This window comes from Poecilia formosa, unplaced genomic scaffold, assembly GCF_000485575.1.
Source record: "Poecilia formosa unplaced genomic scaffold, Poecilia_formosa-5.1.2 Scaffold273, whole genome shotgun sequence".
Lineage (NCBI taxonomy): Eukaryota > Metazoa > Chordata > Actinopteri > Cyprinodontiformes > Poeciliidae > Poecilia > Poecilia formosa.
Window position 1 is genome coordinate 497,500 of NW_006800212.1, and position 12,504 is coordinate 510,003.

At 38.0% G+C, this 12,504-nt stretch overlaps 2 protein-coding genes across 2 annotated transcripts in view; one reads left to right on the forward strand and one right to left on the reverse strand.

The window, feature by feature from the left end:
* Positions 1-1,577: 1,577 nt before the first annotated feature.
* On the reverse strand, positions 1,578-5,264 carry dscc1 (DNA replication and sister chromatid cohesion 1). Its single transcript, XM_007571105.2, has 9 exons — positions 4,931-5,264; positions 3,873-4,041; positions 3,451-3,585; positions 3,263-3,353; positions 3,037-3,175; positions 2,845-2,897; positions 2,577-2,731; positions 1,969-2,117; positions 1,578-1,877 (listed from the first exon to the last, which is right to left on the reverse strand). Exons 1-9 carry the CDS (start codon positions 5,098-5,100, stop codon positions 1,766-1,768), a joined length of 1,173 nt encoding a protein of 390 aa, XP_007571167.1. The 5' UTR covers positions 5,101-5,264; the 3' UTR covers positions 1,578-1,765.
* An 871-nt stretch (positions 5,265-6,135) lies between these two features.
* Positions 6,136-12,504, forward strand: part of mrpl13 (mitochondrial ribosomal protein L13) — a 10,659-nt gene continuing 4,290 nt past the window's right edge. Inside the window, exons 1-5 of the mRNA XM_007571104.2 lie at positions 6,136-6,244; positions 7,155-7,278; positions 8,235-8,328; positions 9,330-9,390; positions 11,466-11,552. Of these exons, the coding sequence (XP_007571166.1) occupies positions 6,218-6,244; positions 7,155-7,278; positions 8,235-8,328; positions 9,330-9,390; positions 11,466-11,552 (393 nt within the window). The 5' untranslated portion in view covers positions 6,136-6,217. The remainder of the gene's footprint in view (positions 6,245-7,154; positions 7,279-8,234; positions 8,329-9,329; positions 9,391-11,465; positions 11,553-12,504) is intronic.

Consider the following 12,504-nt stretch of genomic DNA (forward strand, 5'->3'; position numbering starts at 1 on the left):
ACTGAGACCTCTTACCTTATAAACTGATAAGTCAGCTGTCCTACTGGCTGATGTCAGGATTAGTCAGAGTTCCGCTGCGGATAAAATCATTGTCTTTGTGTCCGGTGAGGCATGGGATGCGTGCCTTTTCGTGAGTGTCCAGTTAGTGAAGAAACCCAATCTGTGAATACTTCAGTCAAACCTATGAGCTTTACGTGACTTACAAAAAATTTACAGGCAACTCTAAACATAAGAGATGTTCCCACATATTATTGCATTGCTGTTGGGTAAATTGTGGCTTTCCCACCTGTTCCCTCAGGTGGGGTTTTATTGAAGGATATTTAGGAATAAAAGGCATCATGAAGACGGAGGAACTCACCACACTTTGTGGAAGTCTCTTAAAGTAATTAAATATTTCCACAAGCCATGTGGAAAACTTTGAAGAAGAAAGTATGTGAAGAAAGCCAACTTCACATCACCCTGAACACATTGCATTTAGTTGTCTCTTTTAAAGTGTTCAGTTTCACTCTAAATATACATGAACTTTTTTTAAAAAAAAGATCTGTTCACATCCACAAACAAGATGCTAGTGTTGAAACTTTATTCTCTTCTGCTTTATTCCTAATTTTGTTTTTGTCCTGCACAGCTTTCTCTGCAAATTTAACCACTTTTCTTCATACAGAAGTTCAAATCAGTTGTAAACAATTAAGTGTAGATTTTATGTAACCAATTTAATATTAACATCCGTGTGGCCTTAGGTCACGTATAAAATTTTATCTAAACGACTTTAAATTTAACACTAAATTCATTGACGTGTCAGACAATGTCTTGATTTTTACAGAATCACATAGCACAAGTTATTTTGTCAGGGCTCCAGTAACATTTAGTGTAATGTAAGATTAGGGGAAACACTTAGCATATCTTCATGTTAAAAGAACATGATATGAATTAATTCCTGTAACAGAAATGATACACATTTCTGTTACAGGAAATGTATATCATTTATATTAAAAGTACTAGGATACCTAGTATCCTAGTACTTTTAATTGACTTGAGGACATTAGCAGCTGCACTTCAAACTGTGCAGCTGCTAATGTGCTGCACATTAGCAGCTGCACTTCAAACTGTGCAGCTGCTAATGTGCTGCACATTAGCAGCTTAAAGTGTTTCATAGAGGCTCAGCCCAAACTGGACCATTAAACAATTAAGAAAATGATTCCCAAATGCAGTGGAAAAATTTAAAAACAAAGAGAAAATGATCTAATATGAAACTGCAATGGCCCAGTCAAAGTCCAGATCTAAACTCTTTTGAGGTGCTGCACATAAAACCACGCCCACCACCTTTAATTGCCTCTAGCTATGTTCTCACAAAAAGTTGGCAAGAAACCAAACACAGAACTGCAAAAAAGTCAAAATCAGTCTCTGAGGCAACACAATGATCTTTAACATGACAGGAATCAGTGCTGCATGTTTGTCACCATGTGGGGATTATTTTGATGTTGCACGCCATCTTGTGGAAAACCACCCTAACAACTCCTGCCCAGTTTGAAGTGCAGCTGCTAATGTGCTCAAGTCGAAAATCACAAAACATTACAAGATCCACTTATAAATCTTTATTACACATTTTTCACCTGTTGAACAGAAATGAGTCAAAACTGAGCGATCCAAACTGATTTAAAATCTGTACAAGTTCACTGCAGGATCACATTTTAGGCAAGTTGATTTCGTTGATATGAAATTGCAGAAATGTCCTGATTTAAATTGATTTCTTGTCTGCTTGGAGAGTTCATGTAGCCACAGGTCGTCTGGAGTTAAAGACTTTGACTCCGTTTTGCATTGATGATCGAGCGTATTTGGTCAGGAGCGCTCCGGTGGTCTGCTTCTCTCCACAAAGGTCTCTGGATGCAGAGAAAACAAAATTAATAAACCAAAAAAAAAGAAAAGTAACTGATCTTTTTTCATTATATTTGTTCAACTGAAGCCACTAACTGTATGTATGGAGTGATGTCATCCTCCGTCCACTTCTCCCTGAGTGAGAAGAGGTGATTGAAGCGCTCCACTGTGTCCTCTGGGAGATCTTCCACTCGCAACAGGCTGATGGTTTCTGGGCGGGACGTCCGATCCACCAGAGCGACGCCCTGGCAGAATTAGAAAGCAGCCAGCACTGAGGTCAGAAAATGTAAACAATTCCTCAAATACATGCAGATAATGCTAAGACATAAAACAAAGCCATTGTGCAACAGTTAAGGTCAGTACATGACCAGCCAATCCTAACTGGTTTATTATATATATATTTTTTAATGAAAAGTAAATTATTTATAAGTTTATTTATAGATAAATATGAAGCCAGCAGAATATTTTTTTTTCCACAACTGTCTTTAAAGTAATTAAAAACTAGGCACACTGTTGATGTTTTCATAAAAAAAGACTTTAGGGTAAGTTTCAACAGAATGCCAAGATAGAAAGACATCAGCAATGAGCTTAAAGGAAACACTGTTGCCACCCATCAATCTGCAAATAAATAACAGGCCATTTCCAAACTATTTAAAGCCCATTCAATAAAAATAAACATTCAAAATATTGCTAAAACGGATTACCTTCAGCTGCTCCAGTCTCGTACTCATGCCCTCTGGGACGCTCTGCTGCCAGACGTCCTGAAACTCCTTCAGGTTGAACTTGACGGCATTCTGCAGCAGCATTAGCGCCAGGCCCCGACACACGCTGTCCTCGTGCAACGCATAGAAAACCTCGCCTGCGGAGAGGAAGCAAAGTAGGAACAAAGACAAATGCGTTAGTGCAGAGACGGTCACCAGTAAAGCAATAAAGTCCTTCAGACTCTCAGTTGCATCTTCACGGATTCTTTACCGCTTTCAGCGAAGCGTTTCCCGTAGCAGTTCAAACAGTGCTCAATCATCTCCCTGTGGAAACGGGAAATGTTATGACCCGCATTTGGTCAAGAGAAAATAAACCTCACAGCGCATACAAAACTAGCAAAATCTTTCATCAGAAGGAAGCATCCAGTTCACTTAAAACTGTCAACAATCTGAGTTTCCTTGCCTGGGCTCCAGCGGAGCCAGCTCCTCCAGACTGGTATGAAGGGGAACCTTGTTGAAGGACCATGACTCAGAATCCACCAGCTGGGCCACGTGACCCAGAAGCTTCATCTCATAGTCAAAGTCCAGTACTCGCCAGTAACCTAAAGGGAGGACAGGCACTTTTCAGATGTCAACGAAATGAACATAAACAGTCACGCAAAACTCATGAAGAAGCTATTGTTGTTTACCATCGATTGGACAGGCGTGGATCGTCTCCAAGTGGGTCTTTAATTCCTCCTCACTGGCCTGAATCCTCTCCAGTAGATCCTCCATTGTGTACTGTCAACAGAGCAAACTATTTACTGATGACTGCAACAACAGGGCTGCTTGCTAGTATTCAGCCAAAGTGATATTTAGTTATAATCATAACAATCACCCTGTTCTCTGTGTTCTCCTCTTGTCCCCTGATTGCAGGTCCTTCGTAAGGATTCTCCATTAAAAGCTTCTTCAGCTTCTTCAGTTTAGGTCTCTGTTTCCTCAGCTCCCAGTAACTATTACAGAACCCCCAAATCTGAGACAGACGTGTGGCATGAACACTCATTAAAAGTAAAGATCATACAAGCTTATTGTTACACAAGCTTATATAAGTTGGTAATTGTTTATAAAACAGAAGTATCCAAGCATAATCATTTCTAAAAATGTGCACCAGCATCTATATAAATGCGTTTCACTTCTGCTGGGGATTTACTAAAACTAAATTAACTTTTCATGGATAGTCTTTACTTCTGTTCATGTGTGTGCAACAGAATAACCAGCTGTTTGGTTGCTGCAGGTCACTTTCAGCTGAGATTTCCATACCTGCGTGTGTTCCACATGAGGGCTGTCCTGGTCGTCAGCTAGTTGGTCTGGCGTTCTGCAGCCGGGAACCAGCAGCAGCAGATTGGACGTGTCGGCTATTTTCAGGTCATAGGTCTTGTCGCTGCTACAAAGCACCGCACGCTCGTCTTTATCCCCCCGAATGACAAGACTGGTGACAAGAAAATATCAGTTAAGGTAGGTTTAATCACTTCCCTATGGTACACTTCAGTGATTTATGGTTTTCACCACTCCATATATAAATTAAACAAAGGTGAGTGATGAGGATGAGGTGTGAGTTTCCACTGGCAGCATTTAATTAAATACAAAGTTTGAAAAAGCACTGTGAAGAAAGCCATCTGATTTGGCAAATGCAGAGGCAAAGGAGCAGATGTGGCATTAGTAAGCTACCCTACAGTGGACGAGTGACTAATTATGATAAAGATACTGAAGCATCTTGGTTGCGGCAGTCCACCTCATTTATTTCAGACAGACTTCTGTGTGTTTTATCAATGCCAAATTTTCATATGTTTGTATATAGGGCTCAAACAAATACAAATGAACAACTTTGAAGCAACAATTTAAGAGAAAACAATCATTAGACAAACCTATGTATTCTAATAATCATCTGCCTAATATGATGTAGTCTGATTTACCAAAGAAGTTTGTTTTCCAGATTGTTTTTATCTTGATTAAATAACTATATATATATAAAAATCCAAAAATTGACACATATGATGTTTTGTAGCTGACAAAGGTAAGATGAGATTGGCTGATTTTACACATAAGTTTAACTAATAAGTGTGGAAAACTGTTGATTCTTGAAACATTTAAATGTAAACCTTTTTTGGGCAAACTGTTTAATTTCTTTAAACTCTGCCAAGCTGGCTTTTAGTATAGCTACAAATCTAGATGTAAGACTGATGCTTGGCTAAAGTGGCAATACTGACGTTCGCCACAACAAGAAATAATAATAAAAAAAAGCTCCGAGATTATTATACCAACAAGTTAAAAAAAAATGCTATGAATGACAATCACTGTCAATCTGTTTTCCAGTTTACCTTTCTCCAGCTTCTATAAGTTTGCACAGCGTTTCATCCAGCTCCATTAGGCAGTAGTCTGAAGATGAAACATTGTCTCCAAATGACAAACAGTGGACAGTGGAGAGTAAATCTTCCTCTTTCAGTTTAGCGATCTCCAGCGTGGCCTGCACCTCTTCTAGGGTCCTCATTCTCGGTTAATGCTTTCCCAAAGCCTTGAGCTACAGTAAAATGTCGACGTTAGTGTTACTTTCTGTCAAGTTTACCCGCTTTCTCGTTCAGTCGCGGACAGGAAGTGAGGTAACTACTACCGGTGTTACATCGAATTCTGCCATCCCCGGAGGCGGCTGTTTCTTCCAGTTATTTACTTTTGCAGTCTAGAGTTGATACTGCAACAATCGAGCCTAAAATCAAAATGTATTCCTTATATTCCTCCTTGATAGATCAGTAATTTCAACCCGAGAAGATCTATTTATGTATTTATTTATTTATTGGGGGTAGGAATGATTTAAGGAAAGTGGTCTGAAGTATACCTGACATTATTTCAGGTTTTCCACAAAACTTTTCAAAGGAAAAATTTACTAAATTGGTGCAATCACACTCTATATGTGTGCAGACCCTTAAACTAATATTTCATTGCATCAGCTTCAGTTTTCCTTTTATTGGGGACTAAATAGTACCATGATGTACCTTTTGCAACATTTCTCCAAACTATGGCTTTAGCTAAAGAATGAATTAAACAAAAGTCCAAATTGGACAGCTGAAGGTTTTTTTCTTCTGATACATCAGATTGATTAAAAGTGATGGCAGGTGTAAACTCAAGAAAATGGAATGCTGAAACGTGAGTGTTTCAAGGAAGCGCATATTCATTAAATTTGTTATATTCTGGTTCTTTGATGAAAAAACAAACGTGTGTCTCAAAATTATGAAACAAGCTATTCATAATAACCAGACTATCTCATAATTATTAGATGGCCAAGTCCAAATTATGGGATTCTACCTCATTATAATAATGTAGTATCTCATAATCAACAGCTGTTATTCTGCTCATGTATTTTAGTCCAACAAAACGTAATAAGATGAACAAAAGTATATAAGCCAAGCTCATAATCATATCTAAAATTTTATAAGGTTATATAAGTAAAAGTATGATTTAATGTGCCTGATGATAAAAACTGTTGACGTGTGGATGCTGCAGGAACTAATGAATATGCGAAACATGTTTCATCAGTGAGAAATTAATTGACGTACCGTGTCACACGTTGAGGGGTCAAATGTTGTGAGGATGCTTGCATAGCTTCGTGTAAGATGTCTAGTTTTTCCAGATCTGCTCAGGTAATTCACCATAAATACAACATACCATTGTAGTCTTCGTATGATTTAAACTGAATATTTCAACGTCATGTTCGTACGATCTAAGGAGGAATAGCTGAACGTTGCTAGCCACAGTGCTAGCAAGGAAGCTAGCAAACAAGCTCTGCCCTCAACTGATATCACGGCTTTCGCTGCTACACACATTTTGAATGTTAAGACCAATGCAATTATTATTATTACTATTATTATTATTATTATTAAGAGGGTAAAAACCAAAATAGGTAAACTGTATCAAGTTGGAAAAAACATAATGTAGCCCAAATTTAGAGGTGCATAAAACTGTAAAGAACATTTACTCAGGAATAATTGCAATACATTTTTTAAATTTAAAAGTGTACTAAGAGTAATTAGACTAAATCATGTCTAATTAAAGTCTACAAAAAATGTCAGTTTACTTTTGGAAGTTGGAGCATTGTGAACCAGTGCATTGCACAAGCATAGACTGTAATGATAAAATTAAGGTCTCACTTCATTTTCATGACAAATGAGATGAACCAAGACCTTTGGAAGATAACTGAAAGAATCTCAAATTCAACTCCCGATTTAGTAGTTAGTCCATGTAGGCTTTAAAAATACCATCACGTGTTTTCTTTCTATTACTCATTGCAGAAATGGAATCAACCAACTTCATCCTTTTTTGTCATCTATTTTTTTTTTTTTAAAACGTCATAATTGCATAATTGCTTCTGTCAGAGTACCCCAAAGCATCTGTGGCTATAGAGTGGCGTGTGAATGTGTGCGTTAATGACCAAATTTAGTGTAAACGCTCTGGACGATACTGTACAAGTGCAGGCCATTTACCATCATAGAGTGATTTCTGCAGCTTTGTCCCATTATTCTGTCCTCATTTTGTCCTCTTGTTCCTCCACAGCAATGGGCTACGTTTGCCCGATCCTGGTTCCTCATCGACGCCAGGATGCAGCCGCCTGGCAAGATCGCAACCATGTGCTCAGTCAGGCTACAAGGGAAGCACAAACCCATCTACCATGCTCTCAGTGAGTTCTGTCTGCATCAGGGGATTCTCATATAGATGTTAAGCTTATATAATCCTCCTCACAAACTACTGTTTTCTCTTTGAAATAGCAACAATCCACCTTTAGATGTATTGCAGTATGAAATAGCCACAAGATGGCAGCAATAGACTAATTTAAAAAAATGTCTTTCCTTTTTTTTGTGTTTATTACTATAAAAATGTTCAGTTTGGGCAAAATTAAAAGTTTGATTAATCTTTGTTGGCTTTTGTTTCTTAAAATATATCTAACAATATTTTGAACAGATGCTTTTTTTAATCTACATTGTAATCTGGATAGGTAATACTGTCAGTTTAGTAAAAAAAAAAAAAAGTTCAAATATATATTTAACAATGAGGAGAGGCATTAATAATGATGATTTTTTTTTCTAGAATAGTCTCTGCTATCCTGTCAGTTTAAATATTCTGTTGGTCTTAAAAAAGGTTCAAATCGTGTCACAGTGATTAAAAATAATTTTGGCAGGATATTTTTAGTGCAGCCTGCATCAGCGAATGGAATGGCTTCGACTGGCAGCTTGGTTTCCATTTGCCGGTGCTGTCTTCGCTCTGGTCACAGGTGTATGCTTAGAAGAAGGCAATGCAAATACATAATGAGATTTGTACGTGTAATGATAATGAAAGTTTTAAAACTGCACTGCTTGTGTGGCCAACAGCTTCATTGTTTCTCTTCTTCCAAGTATCCACATCTGACAAAAGTGCCTGAAAACAAGTCATCAGTTTTAGTACAAGCTTATGAACAAAATAACCGAGTGGAATATGACAAAAATCAGTCACTTTCTTTAGCTTTATTCGGTCATTGTATGGTATGTAGGCCAAAATGAGAATCTGCCGCAAAGTGTCTTTATTTCATTAAACTTGAACCCATTAAACAGCCAGCAGCAGGAACAAAGAGACCAACATAAAACTCTCATCTGTTCGTAGGTGACTGTGGTGATCACGTAGTGGTAATAAACACCAAACACATTGCTTTCTCCGGGAACAAATGGGAGCAGAAAGTCTACTCGTCACACACAGGGTAAGGGTTATTTTTGCTGATTATTCCCATCTGCCTGTTTTTTTTTCCCTTTTTTTGTTTCCTGTTTGTTTTTTATCCCGTAATCCTCATTTCAGACCTTTTGCATTTCCATTTTGTTATGTTCTTACTACTATTTGGTTCCTGGAAACAAAGTAGCATGAATGTGCTGAAGATATCAGTTTTTTTTATTATATTCAGTGTTTTCATGAGAGAGAAATTATCATAGAAAACCTCAAACTTCGCATTTACTTGGAGCTATTCCAGGTACCGCTCTAACAACAATGTTTACGGTTTCTGCCGTAATTTAATTGCATTTTGGCAGTGAGAAAAAGTACACGGTCAATGTCTCAGTTAAGTACTTGATGACTCCTTACTTGCTTAAAATTATTGGAAATACATTAGACGCCTCCTGTAAAAAAAATATATTTCTGCTCTTATTAATGTAAGCAGCACTGCTGAGACAATGAATTGCTAGTTGGATGCGTCTCATTTTATTTTTTCACTTTCTAATGCTCCGTTGTCCCTGTTAGACCCCGGTTCATGTTTATTTAAGCAGACTGAATGTTTTGAATCAGTCAGTTTGAGAAACGACTCCCATTACCTTTTCAGCTTCACAATTTTGTGCACAGCAAAAGACTAATAGGGGATAATCAATGAATCAATTTGTAGGATGCTGTTTGCCCTTATGCGTCACCTTTATCTTTCCCAAAATGGAAAATAAGTTCTGAAAGAACCATCAAAACTGAAAGCAGATGTAGGAGGCCCTTTTAAAAAGTATTTACACCTTTTTTTTTCCCAAATCCTGTTATGGCCACAAAATGCAACACATAATGGGAGTTGACGCAGTTTCTAGAGTTTTATGTATAAAAAAAAAGAAAAGTATATTTCATGAAGTTCATTGAAGGTTTTGGTTGGTTGTAATGAGACTTTCTCGAGCTACACGCTCAAGCTTTCAGAGCTGCATGTTTTAAAACTGACACGGCTTTGTCGTCTTCTTAAAGGTTTCCTGGTGGATTCAAACAAGTCACAGCTGCTCAGCTTCACCTAAAGGACCCAAAAGCTGTAAGCTGCGCCGCCAACTCTCTGCTTCCGAGCGCTTGTGTTATGCAGGCTGAATTTTAAGCGACCAGAAATGTCAGCACAGGATACCTTGCACCACCTTCTTTTTCGTATTCTGCATTTCAGATTTAAGCCTCGCACACAGAGATTAGCACAATACCAACACGTGGCAGATCCCGAGCCGAGGTGGCATTTCCTGATCTGACACTTATCCCTTTTTTCGGATGCACTGCTCGTGCATATTAATGAGCGGTACAGGGAAGTGGGATTAGAGGGCAGTGGATTTATGATGGTGGTTTTTGATATTTTTTTTAAAATTCCCCTGTCAGTTTTAGGCTAATACTGAAGTTTCAGATTCTTTTGCATAATCATGATTTCAGGATTATGCTTTGTGTTGTGTTAAACGAGATGTCAGGCTACTTATGATGACAATTTTATACCTGTGTACTAAGCACATCAGTTGGACCTTCTTCCTCTCTTTTATTAAACACAGGAACCATAACGTGAAATGATCTATTCCTGAAACCAAGCCCTAATAAGGTTTTTAATTTCTCATGTTCTGTTTTAAAAAGCCATTTGTAAATTAATCTTAAGGTTTGCGCAAAAAGAAAATGTGCATGTTCAAAATCTCACTGTTGCTACTGACATATTTAGAAACTGTTCAGTTTCTTTTGTTTGTATAATGAAAGATTTGCTTTCTAACAGGCAGAATGGACTTGGAAATTTAAGGCCACAACAGCAAAGATATAAAGATGGCGTGTGTGTGTGCGTGTGTGCGTGTGTGCGTGTGTGCGTGTGTGTGTGTGTGTGTGTTTAATTGTGTTTCTGTCCACTAAAGCTGAGCAACACAGTGGTGTGAAAAAGCACACGCCCACTTTCCGATTTCCTGTTTGACACTTCAATGGTTCAGAACATCAAAATCAAACCAATTTAAATATTAATCAAAGACAACACACGTTAACATAAAATGCACTTTTTAAATGAAAGTGTTTATTATTAAGGGAGCCAAAAAAAAAAAAAACCTACAGCCGTCATCACAGTTTCCATATGTGCAACTTCCTAACAACCTGCTCCAGTACAATATTTGGTAGGGTTAGCTTTAATATTGTCGGTACAAACCATTTACTATATTTGACCAGCCGTTTGTTCTTTGAGTTTTATTTTCACACTTGATGTAGTGAATGAGTTGTCATGACAACAGTAATGAAAGGAATGATGAAAATGTGAGTTAATCACTGTTGAACGCAATGTTCAACAATATCACTATTACATCTTCGGCTAAAGACAAATAATTTCCCGTGTTTTGAAACATTTCACATGTCACTCTCATTAAGATTGCAGACTCTACTTGAACAAAACTCAATGTATTAGCAGCAGTAAGACCAATTGTTTTTCTGTTTTTAAATAAAAGTAATTTGCGAATTTTGCACTTTTTAATTTCTAGATAAATCTTGTAAAATTCTGTTATTTGGCAACAATCCGACACCCCTTCGCTAGCCAGTTATCTAAATGTTGCTCCTTGTCCTCATTTGATGCTAAACAACAACAGGCCCTTATAACAGTCGTTTTAACACTTGGCTGAAACGGCAGCGTCCGCCGAGATTCGCTGTTTGCTTCTCCACGTGCAGCTAGTGTAAGCAAATAAGAATCCCATAAAAATGACTGCCGTCCTGCGGGAAGCATTGGGATCAGGTGAATGACCTGTTCTGGTCTCCGGTCTGTCGTCAACCGTCTCCAAGGAGGCATTGAGTTGTTCTGCCAGCTCTGCTGCTGATGCAGGTTTCAGACGGGAGGCCTGCCGGTGATTTAGTTGAAGTGAAGTTTGCAGTGAAGCGGGAGACGGGGAAATGGGCGGCAGAACAGTTTGTCAGCACGGCGTCTGCCCAGTGTCTCTCTCCAGAATCCCGGTCCAGGAGACCGTGTCCAATCCTTCTCACGTTATGAAATATGGTTACATTTAAGAGGCAAATGTAAGAAAAACACAGACATGTGTAGGGTTGTCTTTTTGTTATTGTGATTATGATTATTACTGAATTGCTTGTATGTCATCATGTGCATTTCTTCCTTGTTTCCTGCAGATAGTGAGGTTAGCAGTTTATGGCATGCTGCCTCGAAATTTGCACCGGCGCACGATGATGCAACGATTGCACATCTTTCCCGAGGATGTAAGTCCCCTCACCTCACGTCTCTGAGTTGTAATAATGGGGTTTTTGGACTGCAGGAGCTTGTTCACAGACATCTAAACTTTTGCAAGAAGTTTTTTTTTTTTGTATGGGAACTGCAGACAGAACATTTATTAAAATACAACACCAACTAAAAGTCCTCTGTTAATGCTGCTGTTTTACGTTTGTTGCAGCCAACATTTTGATTTAAAGGTTGATTGTTGCTTCTAGTTTTTATTTCAGTCACTGCTTGTGATGCATATTTTACAAACTGTTTTCTTCCTTCCATAAACAAGTTACTCCTTTGTCTCAGGTATCCACTTAAACTCGAGATGAACCAAATGAATCACCTGCCCCAAGTCTTTCTATAACTCTTATAGCTTTGTTTTTGCTCTAAGATGCTCAGCAAAAAAAAAAAAAAAAAGTGTGTAATTCTCTTTGCAGCCTGATCAGAATCAGAAGTGAGCAGAAATTAGCTGAGCTCTGCTGAGCTAAGCTGGGATGGAGCTAAAGAGACTAATTACATCCCTCTGGGGGTTTTGTCGAACAGCAAGCAAGTTTCCAGCTTTAACACATCCACATGCTTCAGCTTCTGGAATCTGGTTCAACGTTTGGATAAGACTGGAAGAGGAAAATAGGTGTATAGAAAAATATTTGTATTTGCAAAATTATTCTCTATTGTTTAGCAGTTTCTCAATATCCCTTCATTGTTTTATTTTTTCCACACTAAGTGGCTTTCAGACAAAAACGCTAAAATCCTGGGTTCCTCCAGTGGTAACAACTTGTTATATACATACATACATACATACATACATACATACATACATACATACATACATACATACATACATATATATATATATATATATATATATGTAAGTTGGAGAGTGTAGAAACAAACACAACACAATATCATTCAAGAGCATCTACGTCTATTAAAATTTCTTTGAAAGAT